This window comes from Thunnus maccoyii, chromosome 14 (assembly GCF_910596095.1).
Source record: "Thunnus maccoyii chromosome 14, fThuMac1.1, whole genome shotgun sequence".
In the NCBI taxonomy this organism is placed as follows: Eukaryota; Metazoa; Chordata; class Actinopteri; order Scombriformes; family Scombridae; genus Thunnus; species Thunnus maccoyii.
The window spans coordinates 21094117-21118922 of NC_056546.1; the positions used below are offsets into that span (position 1 = coordinate 21094117).

The 24806-nt window shown below is 41.0% G+C and overlaps 1 protein-coding gene across 6 annotated transcripts in view; it reads right to left on the minus strand.

Moving 5' to 3' along the window:
• macrod2 (mono-ADP ribosylhydrolase 2) overlaps nucleotides 1–24806 on the minus strand; it is a 423644-nt gene that overhangs the window by 81784 nt on the left and 317054 nt on the right. For all 6 annotated transcript variants that reach the window (XM_042432917.1, XM_042432916.1, XM_042432915.1 and 3 more), the window contains exon 8: nucleotides 14546–14619. In XM_042432917.1, the coding sequence (XP_042288851.1) occupies nucleotides 14546–14619 (74 nt within the window). The remainder of the gene's footprint in view (nucleotides 1–14545; nucleotides 14620–24806) is intronic.

A 24806-nucleotide genomic window follows, 5' to 3' on the forward strand; every position in this document is an offset into this window, starting at 1 on the left:
ACTGAACAGTCTGTCAGCAGCACATTTAGACAATGGCACGTCTGAAGTCTCAGTGATGATGTGACAGGCTGAATCTGGTTATGGTCCAACCCCTGGCTGGCTGATGAAGGGAGAAAGGATGAATGGGGTCTTATCAGGTCGTGTTGAGAGAACTCAAACGGCAAAAAAGCTCAAAGCCCTCCAGAGATCTCTCTCAATCTGTCTGTCAGATGAGGATGAAAAGTGCCTATGCTGAAGCTACACAGTGCTCATACTTTAATGTCATTCAGTTTGCCTTGACAGCGGCAGACACAAAGTGGGTAATTATTTTGCATTGTAGTTTTTTAAACGAGGCTTGTGTAAATTATATACAGAACAATATCTTAGACCAAGAGCCCGGTTCTGAGTGTGAGAGCCAAGCTGACAGCATATTTAATAATTCTTACGCTTTGAACTACAGCACAAGCAGCATTCAGTCTCCTTCCTGCTTCTGTTTCCCTGCCAGAAACCAAACCAAACTAAACCTCATACAGTATTTCATCATTTTGCAGTAAAAAGTCATTGAATCCAGATGCTCATGAACAACAGTACAGGTGGTGATAGGGATCTTCAGTACACTTCAATAATAATATTAGACATAGACATGTGGGTTATTATACATCTCTACCATGCAGCATTGATAACCAGTGGTGTTACGGTATCAGCATACCAGCTTGACAATAGGTTTTTACCTGCTGACTGCGAGTATTACAGACACTTCTAATGAATTAATAATTTAAATTCTCAGTATCAGGATGATAAATCCAAGATAACTCATTATCCAATTTGGCTCAGTGGAGTTTATTATTTCAACTGCCTTTGTCTGTCACGATAAACCTGCTTTATCTGAAGCTTGTTATTCTACACCTGCAGTGCAGTACAATCCTCTCTTGTACCAGGGCAACAATATACAGCAGAACAATAATCACAGGATATGTCATTTTTGACCTTACTCCTTTGACCACTCTTCAAAAAGGTGGTGAAATTTACCCAGGCTTTTTCAAAACTTTTTTTTTTCTTCAAAACTCTTTTCCCACATTGTTAACAGTAGTTTCACAAATTATTTCAACATATTTTTTAGACATACAAACAAGAAAATAATGTCGTAAAAACAGTAGATGAGTATATATATATAAAAAGTGTTTATAATTTCAGAAAGTCTGAGATTTGTCCAGTAAGTGCGGTGTATGATTGCACATTGGATTAGACCATGTTTGGCACATATAAATGAAGAGTGGACCCAAAGAAGACTATCATCCCACAGATCACAGTTCATTTCTTTGCATATATCCTGCTCCCATGAGGTTTTTACATCTTCCAATCATGAACTCTGAGGAGAGAAAATTCTCTCATATCCACATAAAATGATACCTTTTGACATAGGGTTTGGTAATAAAAAAGCATTGATGGAGGGGCTTACAGGCTGAGAGGGAAATTGGGAGCTTGTGTTCTGGACAAAGCTAGAAACTTGTAGATATCTAGAAAGAAATGACTTTTTGGAAACCTAAATTTAGCTGAAATCTGTTGGTAGGATGCAAAGATGCCCTCATTATACAAATCATTAAAAAACTTTATGCCAAGATTAGACCACATGGAAAAAGCTCCATCTGCTAAAGATGGATGAAAAGCATGATTTTTAAATATAGGAGCCTGTAGTGAGAAGGTTTGCAATCTAAAATGGCGTCTAAATTGATTCCAGATTTTGAGAGTCGTGTTTACTAAAATGTTTTTGCAGTATTCTGAGCAGGCTGAACCACTAGCGGTGTAAACCAATGAGCCAGAGAAGACGGCATACAGGAAGATGCTTCCAACCTCAACCAAGCTGGGACATTATGAAAGCTATCTGCACGCAACCAATACTGAAATATGTGGAAGTTGGCCGCCCAATAATAGAAGTTAAAATTTTGGCAGGGCCATGCCCCTCAACCTCTTTGGTCTCTGCAGGTATTCTTTGTGGATTCTTGGATTCTTTTTACCCCAAATGAGCCCTGAGATAATCCCATCAAGTTTTTAAAAAAAATTATTTGGGATAAAGATAGGAATGCATTTAAATAAGAAGGAACATTTTGGCAGGATATCCATTTGAGAGTAATTATTTACGGTTCTCATTATATTAAAAATAAGATCCTAATGCACAATAACTAGAAAGTGTCTGTAAAAATTCTGATGGGACATACTGTAACATTCAAAAGTTTGGACACACTTTCTCATTCAAGTGAATTGCAAGGTGTGTCTAAACTTTTGACTGGTACTGTATGTAAATTAGTACACATCCAAACGACATTAAAAGCTTTCCCAATGCAATTAATAGAATACTTTCTTCAAAGACTTCTTCTTCACATGGTTGCGATTTTCTGATATTTAAGGGGCCTATTTATTCTCTTTAACGCAGCTGAGGGGAATTAATCTCATTTACATTTTATTTTTTGTGACATTTCCGAAATTTATGAGACAGTTGGATAAAAATATGGCATTGTGCCATCTCGCAATAAAGGCTCCCAGCAACAAGGAAAAGGCAATCGACGTTCAGCTTACAACATGAACTTTCTGGGTTTTATGAGTAAGGACAAATATCTGGCAGAAAACTCTGCCATGAAAGTGCTGAAAAATCCCAGAGCCAGACAGACATGAGATAATCAATAGAGTTCCCATTGGAGAATGAATGTCTGCAGTATAACCTCATTCTTTGAGAAAATCGTGTCTGCTCAGTTTGAGGTTTGCCCTCTTCAGATGCGAATGCAGAATTACTATGCATCAAAGGCAGAAAATCGTACCAGATTTGCCAGAAAACTTTGGCTCTGTATCCTTCAGATTAGATTTGATGTCCATCAAAGCTTTTATGAAAAACTCTATCTGTGGTGTTCCCATTACAGACTGAGAGTGCTTTTTATCCCATAACTGTGAACAAATCTAATCCGATGACTTCATGAAGGGGTTCATTTTCATTTTAGCACTCAGGAGAGACTGTTAACAGCGATTAAAAAATGGGCACAAATCTCATTGATTTGTTTTGCTTGAAGAATTTATACTGGACACCAGATTCAAAAATCATCAAAAAACAGAAAAGGGATTTGGAAGGTGTATCAAAAATAGATCATTTTTTGTCTCCGTTGTGCAGTGTCTGCAAGACACAGACTCTGATACACTTTACTTTACACCACTCCTGTCCACTCCATCTTTTGCTTAGCCAAGAGGAAGTCATAGAAGCAGAAGACAAGTAAAACTTCATAGCAACACTGCTTTAGCTATGCTGGTTGAGCAGGGACAGATTCTGGTGTACTGTCAAAGTTCAGCACATAAATAGTAATTCAGTGCTCCAGGCGAGGAGAACACAGGAGCGTACTGGGGACCACTCTACAGGACGACAGCTCTTTAACGGCCTCCGCTGAATAAAAAATAGGAAACACAGAGAATACAGAGTGATAGGAAACGGTTTGGCACATCAACTGCTCTCTTTAATATGTTTGGGATAAGGAGGAAGAAACCTTTGTTAGCCCATTAAATGAGAAAGAGGAATTTGGGCAGATCGAAGAACCTTGAGCCCTGCACAGCAGTCTGCCTGTAATGAGAAAGCAGGTGAGTGTGCACAATTTATGTGGCCTGTTTATTGATTTAAAATTGAAATACAGTTTATTACTCCATTAAAATATTTCACACTGTGAAATATAGGCTTAACAATAAATAAAGTACATAGGTTTGGGTCAGCTATTTGGAAAAAAAATGAACGGAGCAGCTCTCCGCTCCTCAATGCAATACTGACATAGTAATGCTCAAATTCAGTTAGGTTCACACTGATTAGTGCCCAGAGAGCGAAACCCGGCAATATGGAATACACCAGTGCAAACAACTGAAATAAACAGCATTACAGAGGAGCAGAGAGGCAATATCAGAGATTGCCTTGAGAGAGTGTAATGGAAAAGGACTTGTTCTGTCACAGCCCCTCATGGTGATAGAATGCCACATGCTCCCTTCTGACAGTGTGATATTGGCTTGGCATGAGCTTGATGAATGTATCAGCCATAAGTCAGACAAACCCCTGCCCTTCCTGGAACAGCACCTTCTAAGATGTTTATGCCGGGGTATGGAGACAGACATTGTGTAGTGTAATAGGAAAGGGACCATTGTCTGAAATAGGTTTATGGAAAGCGGGCAGACCCAATTCCAATCCCAGCTATTATTTCAAATGGAATGTTATTGCTCTTTGAAGTTAGATGCATTGCCACTTGGCAATTAAGCGTGAGCATTTGGCTGAGGTGACTTTGCAGCACCCCTCGAGAGAATGGACCGTAACTTCCTGGTGCTTGGTCGTGGCAGAAGGTGAAGGGAAAGAAAGAAGGGAAGGGCTGGGCGATGAGAGGATGAGGGGCGCCCTTTCCCCAGGCAGGTGATGACCCATCCTAGACCACCTGCCTTCTTGCCAGGGTCAAGCAATTAATGCTGCCCTCCTTTGATTACCTCAGACAGCCTGGGGATACAGCAGGCCAGCAGATAGTGTCCAGCCCCAGCAACGTTGCACAAGGCAAAGAGGAGACAGCTCTGATAAAAGTTCAAGTTTGGGTCACGCTGTTAACACACACAGCCGTTATAAACATCAGAAAAAGTAAGCCGCTTTGCTTAATTTTTTTTTGCATTTGCATAGTAATGCGGCATAAACACACTTGGTTGTCTCTACGCCCTGTCACACCTGCCCACAACTTTACCGTCCTCACCTCCTCTGTACAGTTAATATTACAATTCACAGAGATGAAAGGGTCTCTTTTTTCAATGATCTTATCTTTATGTCCTCAGACAAGATATTTATTCTCAAGACTAGAGAAAACTTAGCGGAGGTGTTACGCACAGAAGCATCTGATGTCCAAATTCTAACCCTACAGCCTCCTCACAGCAAATGCCTCCTGTTGTGTCCATCATCTTTCTCTACCATGTAGCTGACCTCAGTGCCCAGGCTTATCTCCGAAGCCCTGTTGAGTTACAACATGTACCACTCCTACTGTGCTGGCTGTGCCCCACAGAGACAGACGCCCTTGTCAATCAGCACTACGGAGATCATTTATCAGTGAAGTAAAAGGTAACAGTCAAACAATGACATAATTAAGGGGCTTTGCTAGACAGAGGGGGTGGCTGTGAGAGATAGTCTTGCCAATATCCTTCCATGATCACACCTGGTAACACACATTGACCCACAGCTTTAAACATCTCTCTTCCTGCAGCTCTAAAGAAAACTCTCATAGAAAAGACAAACTGCATGGGGGATTAGCTCTTCAGAACTCAGCATGATTCGAATGGAACCACGGCTTCAACCTTTAACACAACTTTGAAGAGCATTTACACCCTTTCATGGTTCACTGGATCAATTGGGCATCACTGGAAATATGAGCATCTTCCTCTTGAAGAGTTTTCACACTGCTGGTTTTTACAAACACTATGGCAAAGGTTAATAGCAAATGATGTAGTTCAGTGTGGACTTATGGGTGGTATTTCTAGTGAACAGCAAGATGACAAAGAGCACAGTCAACAGTGTTTGTTCAGCCAGTTGTGTAATTCTGGGCAGTTTTGAAATTCATGCAGGAATACGACCTATTGACTTGAAGTATGACATGACATATGCTAACATTACACCCTCTATCAACCTCTCTAACTGTGGCAGACCTTAATTCTGAATACAACCTTGGGCAAAAAAGTGCCCCGATCAAGTAATTTATGCTTAGAAATAAAACATTGACTTTCAAATGCACCACTGCCTGAAGCCAGGCTTTGAGGCTGATTTGATCCCCCTTTGAGATGGTGAGAGATACGACCCATTCCCCCTAATCACATGCCAGAGACCGTGCAATCACACAGCAACAGCTAAAGTAATCACTGCGGTGGTCTCCTCCCCTCCTCCCTGAACCGAGCCTCAACCCTACAACATCAGTAGCACCGGGAAGTCTTGCATATGTACTAATACTCACAATATTCACACTGTAAGCAAGTTTGCTCATGGGGTGGCCGATAATGACCCCTGGCCAATAGTGCAAGAGGCAACTACAGATTTCAGAACAGGAAGGTCAAGCATTTCTGGCTGCTTAGATACAGTATTGCCTTTTGTTATGTTACAGTACATTACCCCACATGTAGCCCAAACAGTACACACTACACTAATAATCCTCAGCTTTATATTTGAAATATTTCTTCTTCGTAATCTTGTAAATAAATGCTCAAGAGAACTGGAAAGCTGGGACTGCATTCAACCTCTCATCCATTCTGCAGATGCCGGTTAGATACCACTTTTTTTGTGCGTGAAAAAACAAGAAAGCATTGACATGAGATGACTGATGCAGCAAACCTTTTATCTAACAAGCTTGCTGAATACTACTATGTCAAACATGTTTTCCTGGTCACTAAGCTGTAAATTTCATGGATTTCTGGTAATTTGTTGCTCACAGTGTGAATGAAAGGTAAAACCTGTGACTTATCTGCCTATTTAGCTGTTGCTCTGCTAAATGCCAAAACATTTCAGATACTCCCACCTTGCAGAATGCATCAGCCAGGATGAAATGTAACTACTCTACATGCTGAGATTTGCAGCCTAATGTTAAGTTTACCTATCGTACAGAGAATACAAATAATGCCAATCTCTGACTTAAGTTCTTCAATATTAGGTTATTTATAACATTTATTCCTTACAATTGTGGAGAGCTAGTAATACCTTTGATAAAGAATTCAATACAAAATTCAATAAGCAGCTCATTACAATGCTGATGCTAACCAAGGTTATTTGTGCGTCCCAGACTTTATGGCTCAGCACAAGTGAGTGAGAGGGTAGTGGAGTGGTCATAATGTTTTTCATTCACTATCTGTTCCTGCAGGCCATAGATAGACTACATAATTAATGGCCGTGATGAGCATTCTTGTGACAACACAGCAGAGGGGTTTTTTTTTTTTTTTTGGTGTTGTCTAAACGCGTCTTTAAAATGGCTTCCTGGGTCACTTACTGTATTTACAAGACCAGACATTACACAGTTTGAACACACAAAACCCACACACCTTCACAGTTAAGGTCTCTATGCTTCAGCATGGGGTACTGCACTGTAAAATTGTGTTCAAATAGAGTGAATGAGCTGGTTGGAGTTTGATGAGTCTCCTGTCCTCTTCTGAACCAATAGCTCGACCCGCTCTTGCTTTATCACGGTGTGCCAGCCTACCGCTATCTGTGCTACACTAAATCAATTAGCATGTCATTAAGATAGCTTGTTCCAGCACAGTAAGCATGGAGGTGGGACTACAGTATCTGTATGAACGGGGAGAGCTGAACTCAGAGGGCATCATATCTCAGTGTCCATGTGTTAGTGTGTGGTGGGCCGTATTTATTGGTGGGCTCAGTGCATGTGTACAACTGAACATCAAGGTCTTTCTCACCACGAAAAAGTGTTTTACATAGTCCTAAACAAATGCCAGTGATCTCTATTACCCATACAGACAAATTATGCATACCCCTAATATCTCATAAGGCAGTATTTGTTTCTTGTTAGCTGGCACTGTAATCCTCAATAACAGCCATAGCAATTACATTTACAACTTCATTTGTTGTTATCACAAACAACTTTTCAATAATTTATCCCCTTTCCGAGAGAGAGATGTAATCAATCCCACAAGCAGAATTTCATGTATTCAATTCTTTACTCTTCTCACTCCACATGGGTACCGAGCATTAACCAAACATTCAATTCATTCTCCTCAGAACCGAAAATTCAAAGTCACCTTACATCACAGAATAGGGTGATCATTCTGCAATTACCAGGAGTAAAGCAGCACCTTGGTCTTTGGACAAGATAGAGAGATGATAGGCTTAATCCCCGTTCGTGTGGAGAGGATTTCTCTCTGAAGGCAAGAGCTCAATCAAACCGTTTAGATAAACATTGAAAATACTGTAGCATTTGCTGCTTATGATAAACTTTTCTTTATCTTTGACAGCACAAGCACTTAATCAAAACCTCTTTGCCTCTGCAGATAACGTAAATTGCGAAAAGTTAAACATTTAAGAAATAACTTCCACTAGTGCCAATTCAGAAATTGGATCCATATCATCTAAATCTATTTAAACACTGAAACTAGTAGTATTTAACTACACCAACCTGAGGTCAAGGGAATCAAAGAGCACACATCATATTATCCAGAGTGAGGCAGATAATAAAATCCTCAGATCATAAAAGCCATAAAATCCCCATTCTACTGCCTTGGGCCAAATGGCTGCCACTAATGTATTAGACTACATGCCATGCATTAGCATTGGTGCCAGAAAAGTAATTCTCTGACAGAGAAAACTAATAAGGCATTCACACACTCTCTCTAAAGCATTTCTGCAGCCAAATCTGCAGGTGTCTGACAGAGGGGTTTGGAGAGAGAATAGTTCTCTCAGGTCAAACTGTACATCTCCATCCACACGAGACAGTACAGTATGTGGAAGCAGAGCCGAGTGTTTAGTCATGCTCTCAGCTCCTGATCAGGCCATATCTCCCTGATGCTCTCAGTCACAGCAAACGATTCAAAGGGGCTAGACACTGACTTCAAAAGACCAGTGCTGGCTTTGAACACCATGCCAGTTGCACAAACCATCAGCGGCACATCAGCGTCCTTGAGGCATGCACGGAGCAAATTTGTGCCTCTCTCGGCTGCAGATGCAACACTTGGCAAAGTCTTTTCACTGGATACTAGACAATGAAAACAGCACGAGGAGGCAATGCAGCCACAGAGAGCTGGAATACCGCTCCACTCTATTCCAGTAACTTTTGGCGCTCAAAGTATTTTCCCACAAAGGTTTTCTTTGATCGCTTTGAACTAAGATGTGTTACTGGGGTTTTCTGTTCATATTCTAACTAAACAGGGATCCATTGGATGGTAAAATTTAAAGCCCTTGTTATTTTACTGAAGATAAAGTAATGATCATTTTATTTGCCTTTTGTCATATTTTTTGAGTGGTTGCAAAGAGGGAATTTATAAATGTATAAAAGAAAAATAATAACACTACTACTAATAAAATACATAAGGAAAGGAAGGAGCTTCTTGTCATCCGAACATTGAATTACTATTACATTACAATTCATATTTGAATGTATATACAGTATTCAAGTATTCAAGTCCCTACAGGTGAAAGGATTAATCAATTGATTTATAAATCATAAGAGGTTTAATCAGCAAGTATTTTGATCATAAATTATTATTATTAAGTCATTTCTAAACAACAACACCAAACATTCTTGCTTCTCAGATGTGAATATTTGAAGATTTTGTTGTAATCTATGGTCTTAAATTTAACATCTTTTGGTTTTGCACCATTGGTCAGACAGAACAAGTGATTTGAATATATCAACTTGGGCTTTAGGAAATTGTGATGGGTATTTTTTTTTTTTACTATTTTCTGACATCTTATGGAACAATCAGTTAATAAAGAAAACAATCTACAGATTCATCAATAATAAAAATAATCCGTAGTTGCAGCTCTATAGCTCCCAATGACATACACCAGATATTATGGTTTCTACAGATTCAAGTCTTTTTGCCAGGCTTGATCCCTTTGCTCAAAAATCAGTCACTGGGTCCTCTCAGTGCTCATGGAGTCCCAGTGCGAGTCCTAGACTTCTGATGTAAGAAAGGTTTGTCCTTCAGAGCTGATGAAAAAGCCCGAAATTGATCTGTAATCCAGAGACTCAATATACATTTTTGGGTGTACTGCAATACAATATGCAGTAAATCAGTGCCCCAGATTTCCATGGTAACTCATCATTAATGCCCAGCACGTCTTAGCACACAGCTGAAAGGAGCATTTAAAGATTTTGTCTAACTGCGTAAGAGCCTCGGACCAGAACTGCTGTATATAAGGATGTGCTGGAACATGAGTGGGCTGTTTGCATACATCTTTCCAGTCTGCTAAAAGTATTGTAGCTCTCAACTTCCATGAGTTGCTATCAAAACCTTATGAGAAATATTGCTGAATACTAACAAATCACTATCATATAACACTTTTTCTTTGGTTAAAATGAGGAGATGTGCTTAAATTTTTACTGTCTAAAGTAGAAGATACCACTTTAACATGCACAATCATGTTTAAACCTTTTAGAAATTAAAGAAATATTCTAGAGGCAAATACTCTGGATGGGGCTAATGGACAGAGGCTAACTTGAAAAAATGGTGGGACTTTGGCTCTCTATTCTCTTTGTGTCCTCTGAGGCAATTCATCATCATTTTAACCACTGTGTATCGTAGGTGATAAACAAGCAGAGGTAAGCAAATATGTGGTTTACCATACACTTAGCATGGCTGAGATCACAATGCACAAAAATGTAATTCACATTTTCTAAAGGTGAAGTGCACAATATACCCATGATAACGGCAACCATCCATCTTATTCAGCTGAATGACAATGAATGCCTCAATGTTGTCATATTATAGCTCCATCTGCCAAGACCCAGACAGCCACCTAAAATGATATCCATTCACACAGAAAAACACATTCATACAAAACATACTGTACACCATACTGTATTTATTCCTAATAGCCACTTGACATTTGTCACAAATCACTGTTAAGTCTCCGGCACTGGTCTGAAATGGAATTATTATCAGGCGTCTTAAATGACAAACGCTGGTAAGGTAAACAGATCATTCACAGAACAGGAAAAGGGATGTAAACACCTGTTTTGGGAGCATCATGGGCACGGTGGAGTGCTTAATACTAAAGCCCAAACCAGAGTGATGGTGAAAGGTGAAATCTCTACACATCAATTTTGTCCTGAGCAGCACAGCGCAGCAGAGCTTATTACAGACTCGCAATCTGTCTCAAGTGTTCAGACTGTGGCAGTGATGCCGGGCTGCTGGGCCCTCGAAACGCTTCATTAAAAAGCTTGGCCATCCAGAGCACATCCGTGGCAGCCAAATAAAGTGCCAGACCACATTTTTCATCTGCAGATTAAACCTATGTAAGCCTGAATTAAACCAAATTAGATCTGAAAATGAGAAATAAACCAAAGCCAGATGAGTGGAGGGGCGAGTGTGCAGTGAGCAGGGGGGAAAACTGCTCCAATACCATATGGAGAACGGGTTGTGTTGGGTTGACATTGCCTCTGTATCTGCAAACCCTTATGCATTTTTGAAGAGATTAGAGCCTTCTGGTCTGTTGTTTACACATAGCCCCATATTCTATTTCATTTATTCGTGTGGAGGATACAGGGAAGCAGAGGCTGACCTCCCTTACTCTTTCATCTATTGTGATCTGAAGGATCATTCCTGCACTCAAGTCTCTCTAGATTAAAGGATCTGCTCTCCCTGGCCACAGTGAGGCTGTTTATTCTACCACAATGGAAGCCTAGGTACTTTTAAAGAGTGAATTTCACGCTGACATTGGTGCCCTTTGTGTGCTGGTGAGTGCATCAGGGCTACAGTGTGCTGGCCCTGGAGATAAACTCACTGCTAATCAATCACATAGTGTCCCCCCCCCTTTTTTTTTTCAAATTCTATCCTCTCTCCCCGTCTTGCACACACACATTCACACTGTACTGTATGCACACAAAGTCCTCTGCTATTTGATGCGAGTGCCCTCAGACCTCAGGCCCCCTTGTCTGCACATTTCAATCAGTAGACAATAGCAGTCCAATTGCCGTGCGTGTGACTACAACCTACCAGATTCACATGTAACTCAACAACGCAGAAGCAGCTGGACATACACAGACAATACTATCATGTTAGAACTTGTGTGTCCATGGAGGGGGTTGCCGTGGGGGGCTGTAGCCTGCGCTCTGCCACTCCAGTGTGTTAGATCCTCAGCCAGGCCATTGTGCTGAAATTCAGCCACAAAAGCACAGTATCTTCCCCAAAGCAGAGCCCTTATCATGGCCCTGAAATGACTCGTCTCTGCGGACACCCACAACACTGGCTCTTCAGGACCAAGTGCACAGAGCTGGAGGTGAACGAGCGGAGCAATCTAGTCCTATTGTTCCATGCATGATAAACTGGGCTTCAGTCCTCTCATTCTCGCTCTTTCTTTGGAGTCTGCAAAACTGTGTGCAATCTGTGATATGAACTACTGTAGCAAAGCTGAACTTATGCTAGCCTTTTGATGGTATAGCAAACAATATCTCATTACTTTGAGATTGACTGTGAAGTGAGGTTGAGAAAATGAAAAAAAAAGAAAAGCAAAAAGCAATGTGTCCAAAAACCTGCAACCTTTTATTTAGAATGTCTTTATTGACTGTAAGTCAACTCTAAGAGCAGAAGAACAATTCTCTGCTAACAATTTGACACAGAGCCTGAAATAGACACATGTCAGTTATCAATCATGTTGACACTGTCAATCGAGAAAATGCTGCAAGGATAAATTGCATGTCTAAGCACACCAAACAGAGCAGGGGGGGGCTTACATCTTCACATTTAATCTGCAACAAAATACTAACACAGCTAACAGGGAGGACATCATGCCGCTCCTTCATTCATTATGAAATTCTATTAGACATATGAATTTGAATTCTGCTAGAATCCTTCATGTCTGTCTGGCAAAAACTAAACTGACATGACTTATCAAATAATATTTTTTACATCATGTACCCTTTTAGAAAAAACTGTTTCTGAATGCACCACGAGTAACTAAGCACTAATTGGGGGGGAGACCTCCTGCAACAGAGAGTGTTGTTTTGTGGTTTGATTGGAAGACTTTCTAGTGTAAGGGAAATACTGCTGTGCTTCTGGGTAAAATGTATCACTTTATTCTCTCTGATCTCGTTAAAAGCTTACTCACTCTTGGTCTAGTTAGAGTTTAGGATCCACTGCTTGTGCTCACAGAGCTTTGCCAAAAAGTGTTTAGGGAAGCCTCCGTAGATGTCAACCCCTCTCCATGAATTGTAATCTTCTCTACTTAATCTGCCTACACTAGAGATTGCTATCAGCCAGTTCATCACAAAATTGTCTCTTTATGTGCAACAGTGCAGCCTCCATAAGGCAGGTAGCAATCCTGGATGTGGAACAACACAACCACAAAAGTCAGCTTTGCACATTAGCTTCTTATTTACAGTCAGCAATAAGCTACATAAAACCTTCTTTATGTCAGAGTGTTGATGGATTCCCCAAGAACATGTTACAGCAATCATCAGGCAGAGAACAAGTCCCGCAAACATAGCACATCAGCTGCAAAGTAATCCAGCAGCTCGGTATCATTTGGCTGCCTGTTCACAACATCCATAACACCAGCTAAGGGATGTTGTGGCACATCAAGCTGTGAGCTTTATAAAACACCTCAATCTACGGTGACAGATATAAACAGTGCCACAGTAAACAGAGATGACCCCCAGAGGTTACCATCACTCACTGACTCACAGACTGATAAATGCCCTATACAGTCTGAAACAGCCTCCTGACAACTGGACAAAATTTCATCACGTTGAACTTATATTGAAAATATATTGAGGTGATGAATATCTATTTTAATGAATGTCATACATAATAATGCTGCTAAGCAGCAACTAAGTCATAATTACTTGTATAACAGTTCCAAATGGCTTTAATTTGGTCATCACAAGAGGTTTATATGGAGTTTCACTTGGTTAATTAGTGCTGACACACTGTAAGACAGTCATAAAGGCACTGACACACTGGGTGAAACGCAAAACAGTATCTTAACAGCCTCAGAGTAATACTTGATAATCAGTTCATGGCCATATAGAAATCAATGTGAAGTAGTAGCTTAAGAAGCACACCACTGTTTGTTTTCCTCACTGCCTGGGTAATACGGTGGTAATGCTGGCTTCTCTGTGGTCAAGACCTTTACAACAGCATAAGGTTCAATCTTCAGTAAAAGTGGCTTTGAAATTAAAATGTCCACATCCATTTTAGTTTCCCACAGGGGAGATGGATATACAATATTATGCCTCTTTGTGATGGTCATTTCAAATAATTACTATTTTGCTACTAACCTAATAACTGAAATTGAAGATGATCGTCTGTTTGTCAGATTATGCAATTCCTCATGCTTTTCACTTAAGATGACTGAGTTTTACATGTTTTTCACCAAATAAATTGTAGCGGTACAACAGATTATCAAGCATGAATGACTGGGCATTTCCAGACTATTTGAGCCATCAGTCCATGGAAGGCATAATTATAATTGATCTAATACAAAAACCAATTTCTGATTATTTCATCTGATGTGTTTATGTTCTTCTGGGTTTAATAGCTCTCCCCAGCATAGACCAATTAAACAGTCAACAGACCATTTAAGGCCTGATTAGTCTCAGACTGGCTTTTAATTTGATATGCATGCAGACCACAAACTAAATGGTTGATCAAGTGATGCAGGTGGATAAGATGTCTGTCAGAGGCGGAGATGCATGAGAATTAGTGTTCTGTGTGTCTGCGGTGCTCCAATCTTCTCCACTCACAGCAAATCAACAAAAGCAAAAAAAACAAAACAAAACAAAAAAAAGACAGTGCCTCCACAAATGGATAAGTGGATTCAGATTGACATCTATTTGTTTTGAACATGCATTATCCCGGCATGTCCTACCTTATCAGGATTGTCTTCGATCCAGTTCTTTACTGTGTTCAGAGCAATTTCAGCTGCAGGCTCATTGGGAAAGCCTAGGAAAGGAAAAAAAAAGTGTCAATATCAGTTGTATCCAACATGCAGATACAAGAAGGAGACAAAAACAGACAGGCAGACAGACAGACAAACCGATATCTCCACAGATAACAGCATTTCTCCTAAATCAATGGAAAGCAGCACAAGCTGCTTGTCTCCGGTAGATGAGACCAGCTGTCTGATAAACTGCTGTAGATGCATGTTGCCAGATGCACAGTGATAGGAAAACATATACACATACAGACACATTTCCAGGGTTACTAAGTGTAGATACAAGCTACATACACCTTACAAGACATTTTATATATACAGTATATAATATATGTAATCACACCCTCACTCATTATGACCTCAAGTATAAAAGATGAATACTATTTTACCTTCATGGGAAAAATTACACTTAAATGTGTGACCATTTCACACTGCCCTATTTCATCAGGTGAACATGATGTAAAGCTTATAGTGTAGCTACGAAGCAGTGTGGTTAACTACCGTATTAATCACAACAGTTGTGCCAGCTCAGGAACCTTAACACTGCATTAACACAGTGTATCGATCGCAAACACATAGATTGTAATTAGATTAATTTTTAATAAGGCCAGCTAAGGGAAGGCTCTGTTGGATGCTGATCTCAAGATCATTTGCTACCACTCTAGAGAACTTCCCAAGACCCAACACTTAGAGTGAGCTATTGACTATAAAAGCCCTTGAGCCAGCCTTACTACAGCTGGAGAGTATATATGCCATTACCAAAAGCGCTGACAATCTGCTACTCTGCCACAGAGTCGTGTTTCAGTTGTCTTCATTTCAAAGTAATTATCATTGACTCTGGTCTTCTGTGCCTTTCACAAAACTTGACGGAAGCATTTTACTTACAAGGCTTTGCACGAATCCTAGAGCAAGTCTGAAGTTGCTTTGCAGATACAACCTTAATTGTGTATACCCTATGCAAAGTTTAGACCAGCAGCCAACAAACACACATAGCTCATTTTTTTTTCACTCCTGAGTGGCCCTGCCCAGGAATTAAAACTAGACCTTCTTCCATATTATAACCCCTGACCTGCATAAGGGACCACAAGTTGCAGCAGGCACTGTCTCCCTGTAACGACAGGGGTCAAGACCTCAATTTCAACCCACATCAAGTGATACAAGGGCCATGCCACAGTTGTAACCTGTTGGTTATTGCGTGGGTCACATTCTAGAAATATTTTTCTTTTCCTGGGTCAGTGCCACAACTATAACATTCTATGACCTAAGAAACAGGCTTACAAGTACTGCAGCGACCTTTGCCCTTTAAGACGGATGTAAAGGAAAAGATGGAAAGCCAGAGAGATCAACCCTTACATTTTCTGAATTCTCTCATCTCACACTCAGACCGCTTGCTGTCAAAGCCTCTCAATAACTATTCTGTAAATGCTAAAAATCAACTGCCTTGACAGTCAAGATGTACTGTATACTTCATCCCCACCACTCTCACCCATCTGACTACTGTTGATGTCTCATTCTTTCTGTTTTTCTTCTTCCTCCCCCTCCACTGCCTGACAGAAGTGGCTGAGTTACAATGAGGAGTAGAGATGGGCTGAAGTACTGCTGAGCCCTAGCTGAGCTCCTCTATGAGCCCTGGGTGGAGCGGGATGTGAGCTGCATACCAGCCAGTAGTGACAGCCAGTCTGCTCTGTATGGCTGTGTTAGGCAGTGTCTGCAGACAGTGCATGGCCCGTTCACAGCTCCTGCCCTTCAAAAGATGCCCCAAGAGCTGTGTGCTCAGAACCTAATCCAGCATGCCAAATCAGTTTGCAGGTCACCTGACTCCTCTCGTCTCCCAAACACACTTAACCTTTTCAGCGATATCACTTTGTCTGGTGATGTTTCCTTTTTGAAATCCATTTCCACACATGTGCAGGTGTACCGACACTCTAACTCACACATCAAGTAACGTAGGCAAACAGATGTGTGGAAGATGAGAAAGCTGAGAAAAATAGATCCATGGAGATAGGACCAGCTGTTTAGGAAGAGCAAACACAACGGGTGAGGTGTCAGAGAAGTAGGCATATAAACAAATGAAATAAATGAGTAAATTATTAGAGGGAGTAAAGGCCTATATTTGCGCTCTCTCGACGCCACCTTAAGAGAGATAAAGTGAGGCTTGAGACATATTAGGTTAGAACTGAAAAGGAAAGAGAGAGGTGGAAATAGGTGAGCTACAGAACTAGTGAAAAAGATAACAGGAGAGTAGAATGATAGATGTAAATATATGGGGGAAGTGAGATGACAGAGAGAGTTAGATAGAAATCTGATAAAAGGAGTCAGTGCAGCTGGGGACAGCCTGCCAGAAGAACTCTGCTCGGCAGCAACATCAACAGCTCAAGGTCAACAGCAGCAGTTCAAGTGCATCTGCAGCTCTCTCTCATCATTTGTCTCCTTTAGAATATCCACTACATTTACCTCACCTCACCTCACCTCGCTTTGCCTCTCCTGTCTGTATGAAGCTGGCAAAGTATGTTTAAAAAGATACAATAAAATACCCTCAATCATAACTTCCCATCACCTCTCTTGGAGACAGGAGTCACAGCACTGTTTGTAGTACGGTTGACACAGTCCACTTACAGGTGTTTTAAAAATTGATGTTCAGAAAAAGATTGATTGAGCTGACTCTTTTATATGCTCAACTACACACACAATAAAAAAAGTTCAGTGTTTTACTTCTACATCTTCTCCCCTCAAACCCTCCTTCTCATTCTCTTTTGCTCCATTTGCTGTGTGGAGGGTTCAGTGAAAGCTAATCTGTCAGAAGGTGGAGAGCTGGCGTCAGGCGCAGTGATGGTGGGCCCTCCAGGGTCCCTGCGCTGCTTGGCTCGGCTCTCTCCTATGCTGGGAATATGGCCGGCTCAGGGAGATTTGTCTTAGTGAGGCACACTGATGGGATATGTGCAGCGCACCACCGCTGATGAGGACTCAGGTGGTGCAGTGTTATTTCTGCTGAAGGCTCCTCTACTTCATCACCAAGCAGAGCACAGCATCCACAGAGAGAGAGGGATGGGGGGGAATTTGGTGGGGGAGGGAGGTAGAGGGGGATGTCAGGGAGTATAGCACATGTCATGTGAACAAAGGGTTACAATGGCACAATGCAATTACATAACGTTTGCATAGTACATCCAGTTTTGTTGACTGCAACAGTACTTATGGGTTCAGTGACCACAATAAATTTGGACTGTAACCACGAAGAATTAAGTTGGATAATCACAATCTGACATGAGAAGACTGCAAGGCAGGTCTTTTCAGTTAGTGCTCTCCCAATCGTTTCACACCGCGGACTTATTCTAGGCAACAATTAAATGCATGATCAAATTATATTAGAAAGAAATGTTGGTGTAATTTCCGTCTAAATGAAAGGTACGTTTTCATCCATGTCTCCATGTCAGCCTAGTGAGTTATGCCAAAGGGAATATTCATCTTAAAACAGAATTCACATATTTTATTCCTATGATCTTGGGCATGTAGGACCTTTGTTAATGTGAAGAAAAAGAGAGCCCACTCTAATCTCTGATGCAACCAAGAGACAGAGTGTCTGGCCCCTCTCTTAGGCATATGTAAAACACCTTTATGAGCACTTGCACAAGACCCTGGGTGACTTTTAAGGAATATGGTTTTATGTTTTTGTTTTATATGAAGCTAGAAAAGCCATTTCTTTGGATGTTAGAGCTCAAAAATGCATGTCGTTATTCAGTTCATAATGAAACAACTTCCAGGTTACATCACAGACAATTCTATCTTGACACTGTGAAAGTTGGAAGAGTAGTTCATGTTCAAAAATATCCACTGAACAGGAACGTAGGAAATATAATATAAATGTGCACTCTGCCTTAGGGGGAATTTTTGCTTTAAGAACAAGCAAGCCTATTGCTCTCTCTTTTGCCAGCATGGCAACTCTTTCATATCCTAAATTTACTGAGTTAACTTTCACAACAAACTTGTATAGCTAAGGTGTTTTTCCCTGATGAGAAGGAGTGAGAAGTAGCTGCATAACCTGATAAAGTGAGTGGAAGTAAATCAACAAGTTGAATACATGTCTGTAGTATAATACATTCGCATTCTTTGCTTGCAAATATATGGGTAGGCTATATGCGCATACTGCAGACCACACCAGTTTTGTTTTTTTCCTGAGAGGGCTTATATTGTGAGAAGGATACCTCAACCTGCTGCTATTTTAGGGCTTTATAATATCTAGTATTTTTTCTTTCTTTGGAGCACTTACTGATTTTTGTAAGGGTATGTGGTCTTGGTTTGATAAACATATGCTGACTGAATTCTACAAAAATACAAAGTACAGCTTTTCTCCCCTTGAGGAAGAAATTGTATTATTTGTCCTGCATCCATCCTTTCAATTGTAGTTGGCCAAGTTCACATCTCAACACTCGTCATTCATTTTGATGAGCTGTCTTCTTTGAAGCAACGTATAGCCTAAGGCCTATAAGGTATCTGACGCTTGCAAATTCAACACAGGTATTAAAAAGGCTAACGGTAAACATGGGAAATCTGCTACAGAAAAGAAGCAACAACAAAAAGATCCCACAAAATGTCAATTTTTATCTGTTTTTGAAAGGTCTTTACTGAATATTTAGACACACTATTTGCTAAATACATATTGCTTTTTACAATTGTTGCTACTAAACATCTTTAAAATCTTTTTCTTTTAAATAAATGTTATGTATCTAACTTTTTTTTTTATCTGTGACATTTTGACTACTGTCTCTGAGGAACCTTGTTATAACACACAGGCATATCATTAAAGTACTTTATATTACAAAGTAGATTAGTTGATTGTGGCTTGGGCAGCAAGCGGAAACCATTAAGTGCAGCACAGTTGAGGGCTGCTCTAGTTGAGGGCAGCAGTGCTGTGTGTTCATCTGGAAAGGGAGGGGGGGAGGGCTGTCACCCCATCAGGGCCCAGAGGAGAGGTGAGGTGACCCGGGGTGGAGGACAGAGTAGCGCCCCAGGACTCTAGACGCCAAAGCGTGGGTGTCAAATGGCCTGGAGCTCCTCTCTATACCAACACTGGGACACGGCAGGGCTGTGACCATGACCGACTTTGCAGCCCACAGAAGGAGACAGAGACAAAGAGGGATGGGAGGGTACTATGTGAGGAAGACGGGCAGAAAAAGAGGTAGGAAGAAAGAGAGCAGCCTCTGTGGCACAACAGATGATGACCTTCCTTGGAAACATTCAATATAGGTGATGCCATGCTTTGTCCTACATGCTAAAATTAACACCTGACATTTCACTTTTTAAAAAAAACATTCGGAAGACTGCATGATATGCAAAAGTTTAATGCTCAACCAAGTTTTTCAAAGGCCTAAATCTATTGTCCTGTGGGTGGTTAGTATTTTTACATTTGGCTTATCATCCATGAAAACGGCAGAGCAAGGCTAGTGTTGAGTACAATGCACACTGTGTGACTCAGTAAATGGGCTACGAAGCTCCTGTTCCCTGTGAGCACACACTCTGCTACCCACTGATACAGCATGTTGCTCCTGTGTACCTTGAAATTCCCAACCCAGCTGGACTAAGCTCCCTGTAGTAAACCCCTAGGTTTTAAGAGAAGGGGGAACTTGCCCAGGCCATCGCTGGCAAGCTAGCAGCAAGCCATCACTGTCGAAAGATAAGGTACCATGAATGTCTCCAACCTTCCTAATCCTAGACAGGGATGAAGAGAGCCAGAGCATGATGCTGGCTGGAGGAAAAAAATCTTAGCTGCTTGACACCTTTGATCTGGACAGTAGAGTAGAATGGCAGCATGGACATACCAGTAGAGCTTGGGTGGATTACATCCGCATATCTCCTACAGCCACCAGTCAGTGCTGAAACTCCTCTGTCAACAATCCTCAGATCCGTCACAGAGACAGATGAGCCAAAGGTGGAGGGTGAGCAGTAAACAGGTAGATATTTGTCCTAAGACGAACAGCGGTACAGCTGTGTTGAGGGCCTCTGATTGTTTTGATAGGGTTATAAATGCATGTGTGCCATGGCATCTGTCACGTAAACAGTAGACTTAATGTTCATGTCCTTGCTTTTGCATCGTACCAGTGATCCCTCTGCGCCGTACTAAGATTGATCTTAGCAGACGCTTCCTAAACTGTACAGCTCATTACAAGGCTGTTGGAAAATGCTCTTTCAGCAACAACTGATGTGATCTCCACAAGGCTAAATTATCCACAATGCATCTTGAAATGGGATTTTTATGTATGTGGCTTTGCTTGAGCAAGTATCCCTGTCTGCGTGTGACCATGCCTGTGTTTCTATGTGTAAGAAAGACTAATGAGGGAGAAAAAGGACTACAAGAGACAAAATTATGTATGAGAGGAAAGACAGGAGAGAAAGGGATAAAAAAAAAAGAGAACATGACCTCTCTAAGTCTAGGTAGTTGGACTCTTGGCACTGATCTTGTGAGACATTGAGAGGTGTCTCCTCCTTGGAAGGAATAATCCATTTAAACCTGGGTCGCATGGCTGTGATTGATGTGCGAACAGGAGCAGCACTTAATAACCTCTATCATGCTGGGTGACCCTGTGGCCCACGGTGGGCACCAGTTTGTTTATGGGTGGTACCTCCGACACACTATCCGTGCAGAAATTCTGTTGTGGCTAATGGGCCGGACTGAGGGATTGGACTGTCAGCGCAGTGTGAGCCCTCATTTTTCTTTCCAAGCGTCGAAGGTACCCCCTGCGCACCCCTGCTACACCCAACCTCCCTGTTCTGCCATCATCTGTCAATGGTGACTGAGTCTCCTGGAATATGGGGGTGTGAGAGAGAGTGTCAATTAGCATTAGCTTTCCTGACAAATCTGTTTTTCTCACTACAAAGGCCTTGGATAACTTGTTCCTGATTTCTCTCTGTCACAATGTTGGGAGCACAGGATTTGTTTCCCAACTACAATTCAAGTGTGGAAATGGGTCAAGCACATGTGCATAAGTACAGTACCTGCGTGCATGGCCATGTGAATATATATAAAACTATTGCTAGCTATATGTATTCTACAGAGACGGAGAGAGATAGAGAGTCACACAGAAAGACAGAGGGTGAAAGAGAGAGATCGGAAAGATGTGCCTTTCACACTGAAAAGCTTTTGTTTACATTGCTGAAATGGGCGTTGACCTTAAAGGTTATCTAAAATGTACAAAAAAAGTCAAAAGGCCTGACAAGAGAGCAGGACCGCTTTGAGAACATGGCAGTACTCAGGGGGCATTGGGAGGAGCAGTAGAGAATAACATCACAGCACCGTTCTATACTGTACTTCCTTTGAAAATCCCTCCTCTATTTGCCCTCTGCTGTGTGAAGATCTTCAGTCTTAATCAGCTGTATTGTTCTGTGGAGATGCAGTTATGGGAAGCGCTAAGCTGTTTATTTATTGAACAGGCTTTAATTCCTCCCCTCTGCTGCATGCTTGGCTCTGCACAGTCTATCCCTTTGATGTAAGGGGCTGCTGGTGGAGTGGTATGACTGGCTCCCACTGGCAATGCAGCACACAGCACCACAGTGAACAGCAATAAGCACTGCCCTCGTCAGCAGCGCACAGTACAGTGACCCCCATCTTTCATGCATGCATTTGGGCTGCCTTTGTTCAGTATCTCTAAAACAGAGCTATTTTATTCCAAAATGCCACATATCCACTCTGAAAATGGACCATTATGTGAAATTTATAGATTTAATTCTTTAATTTCAGCCTGTAAAAGTGTTATCACCGTCAACATAATCAAATCCATTTTTATGTTTTAAAATAGATTTTACTGGGATTTCATCCTGTGCGTCATCTGAGTTAATTTCCTGAGGATTTGCAATAGTCTTTAAGACACTAATGAATCAGACACTAACGAGTCAGGCACAACACACATATAGAGTCAGAAACCAATGGGTTTACTAAGAATTTGTGGTGGTTTTTAAGGCACTAACAACTGCTCATAATTACTATAAGGCCCCATCAAACTTTTGTGCTGGCAAAAAGTGGTAACGCAACATAATGCATGTTCCGATTATTGCAGTATGTGCTGCAGGAATTTCATATGCAAGACTGGAAAATACAGAAAAGAGTAAGAGAGAGATACAACTTTAGCCCTTCTTATCATTAGCACTTCAGTAATTGCCATTTTAAGATGCGTGCATAGACAGGTGGCAGAAAACAAGACAATTATTGCAGAGAGAGATGATGAGACGAGATGATGAGGAGTTGTTGTGCAGTAAACTGTGTGAATCACAGAACTGATGGGTGGAAAATGTTCAATATCCCAAGAGGGAAGTTTTCTATCCAGCAAAGAGTGCATAATTATAAACATCTAGTGTTTCATAAGTGTGAATACTCTCTTTAGTGCACACACTGGGCTTCAGTAACAAGTGTATGAAATGCTGTATATCGGCCACTTGGACTATCTGGTATCCATGTACATGAAAGTTTGACAGTGCCCATTGGGCCACTGCCTGTGGACCTGCAGCTGCATGGTTTTCAAATTCTGCTGGAAAAAAGAAGAAATCACCTCCCCTTTGAAATTTACATTGAAATATTGTTAGTGACAACTACTGTATACTTGCAATTCAGATGAAAATGACTGTGTTCACAGTTAAACAGCCCAGCATCACCTGACTGGATATTGAAGCTTTGCTAAGTGTCCTCCCCCAAATTTACTCTTTCTAGGTAATCTGAAATCAGTCAAAGATTGTTGCAATAACCCAATATATTTAATACAGTTAAGGCTTGGAGGACAGCACAGCGTATTGAAGGACGATCTGAGTTAATATCCACATTTACTCCAGTTGTTAATGACCCTGACTTTCTGCCAGGTGTCTTACATTCAAACATTGGGATTCGAAGAGTATCTTTTACGTCTGGGACCTCTTTGAGGATGTAGTCCTCATGACCTTTAACCAGACAGTACAGAAATATGATGAATCCAGAAATGACTGCTTTTGTTTTTTTCAGATAATAGATTATATTAAGAAAAAAAATCCTTATTAACTGATTTTAATGTCTCGGGTATTGAAAAGCTGGTGCATATAATTGTAAATGCTAAATGGACTGCATTTATATAACGCCTCTCTAGTCTTCCGACCACTCAAAGTGCTTTACAATACATGTCAACATTCACCCATTCACACACATATTCATACACTGATGGTAGAGGCTGCCATGCAAGGTGCCAACTTGCCCATAAGGTACCTAACATAACATAACATAACATAACCTGCTCAAATTCACACACACACACACACCCACACACTGCTGGTGCAGCCATCAGGAGCGATTTGGGGTTCAGTATCTTGCCAAAGGACACTTCGACATGTGGACTGGAGGAGCTGGGGGTCAAACTGCTGATCTTCCCATTAGTGGACGACCCGCTCTACCTGCTGAGCCACAGCTGCCCCAATAATGTACATCATATAAAACTATTTAATGTCCTGACATTCTGTGCAAGGAAAAACATATGACTTCAGTGGATTTCCTGTAAGGCTCCCACAATCTCTGGTTGGCATAGGATAATAATGGAGCTGGACGTCCTGACTTGTCTCGTACACTCCAAGACAGCTAACTTCATCAAAATGTGGAAACTTTTTCTTGAATTTGTAAAAGTGAATATATCTGCCATCTTATCTAGGGTGTTCATATGAAGCATATGGGATGCTAAGGTCCAACTGTGGTGGTTGTTGTGATATTGTGACAGCTGACTCTAAATGCCTTTTTGTTTTCTTCTTTTTTCTTTGATTGTCTGTGCTGAGCTGAACAATGTTACATTTTAAGTTTTAGATTTGTTGTTATCCTTTTCTGTGCTTCAATAATGGAAAATTCAATAAAACATTAACAAAAAAAAAACAACAGCCCAGCATTGGGTCTTAATTAGCAGCAGAGAATTTAAATAACTGCGGCTGTGCTCATTTACACTACCAGTGTTAGAAAGTACCCTGCTAAATTGAAAACATGCAGTGATGCAAAATTATTTTGCAGCCATGACAGTAATTTGTAGTAGGTGTAGTAAATTAACCCCAAGGTATTATATTTTTTAAAAGGTTGGCAACTCTATTTAGAACAAAGCCTCAACACAGTTACACAAGTGTAGAATATCACAGAATATGATGTCTGAGGTGAACCTCATCATCAAGTATCTACAGCACCTAAAATATAGCTCAGAAAGCTACATAAAGT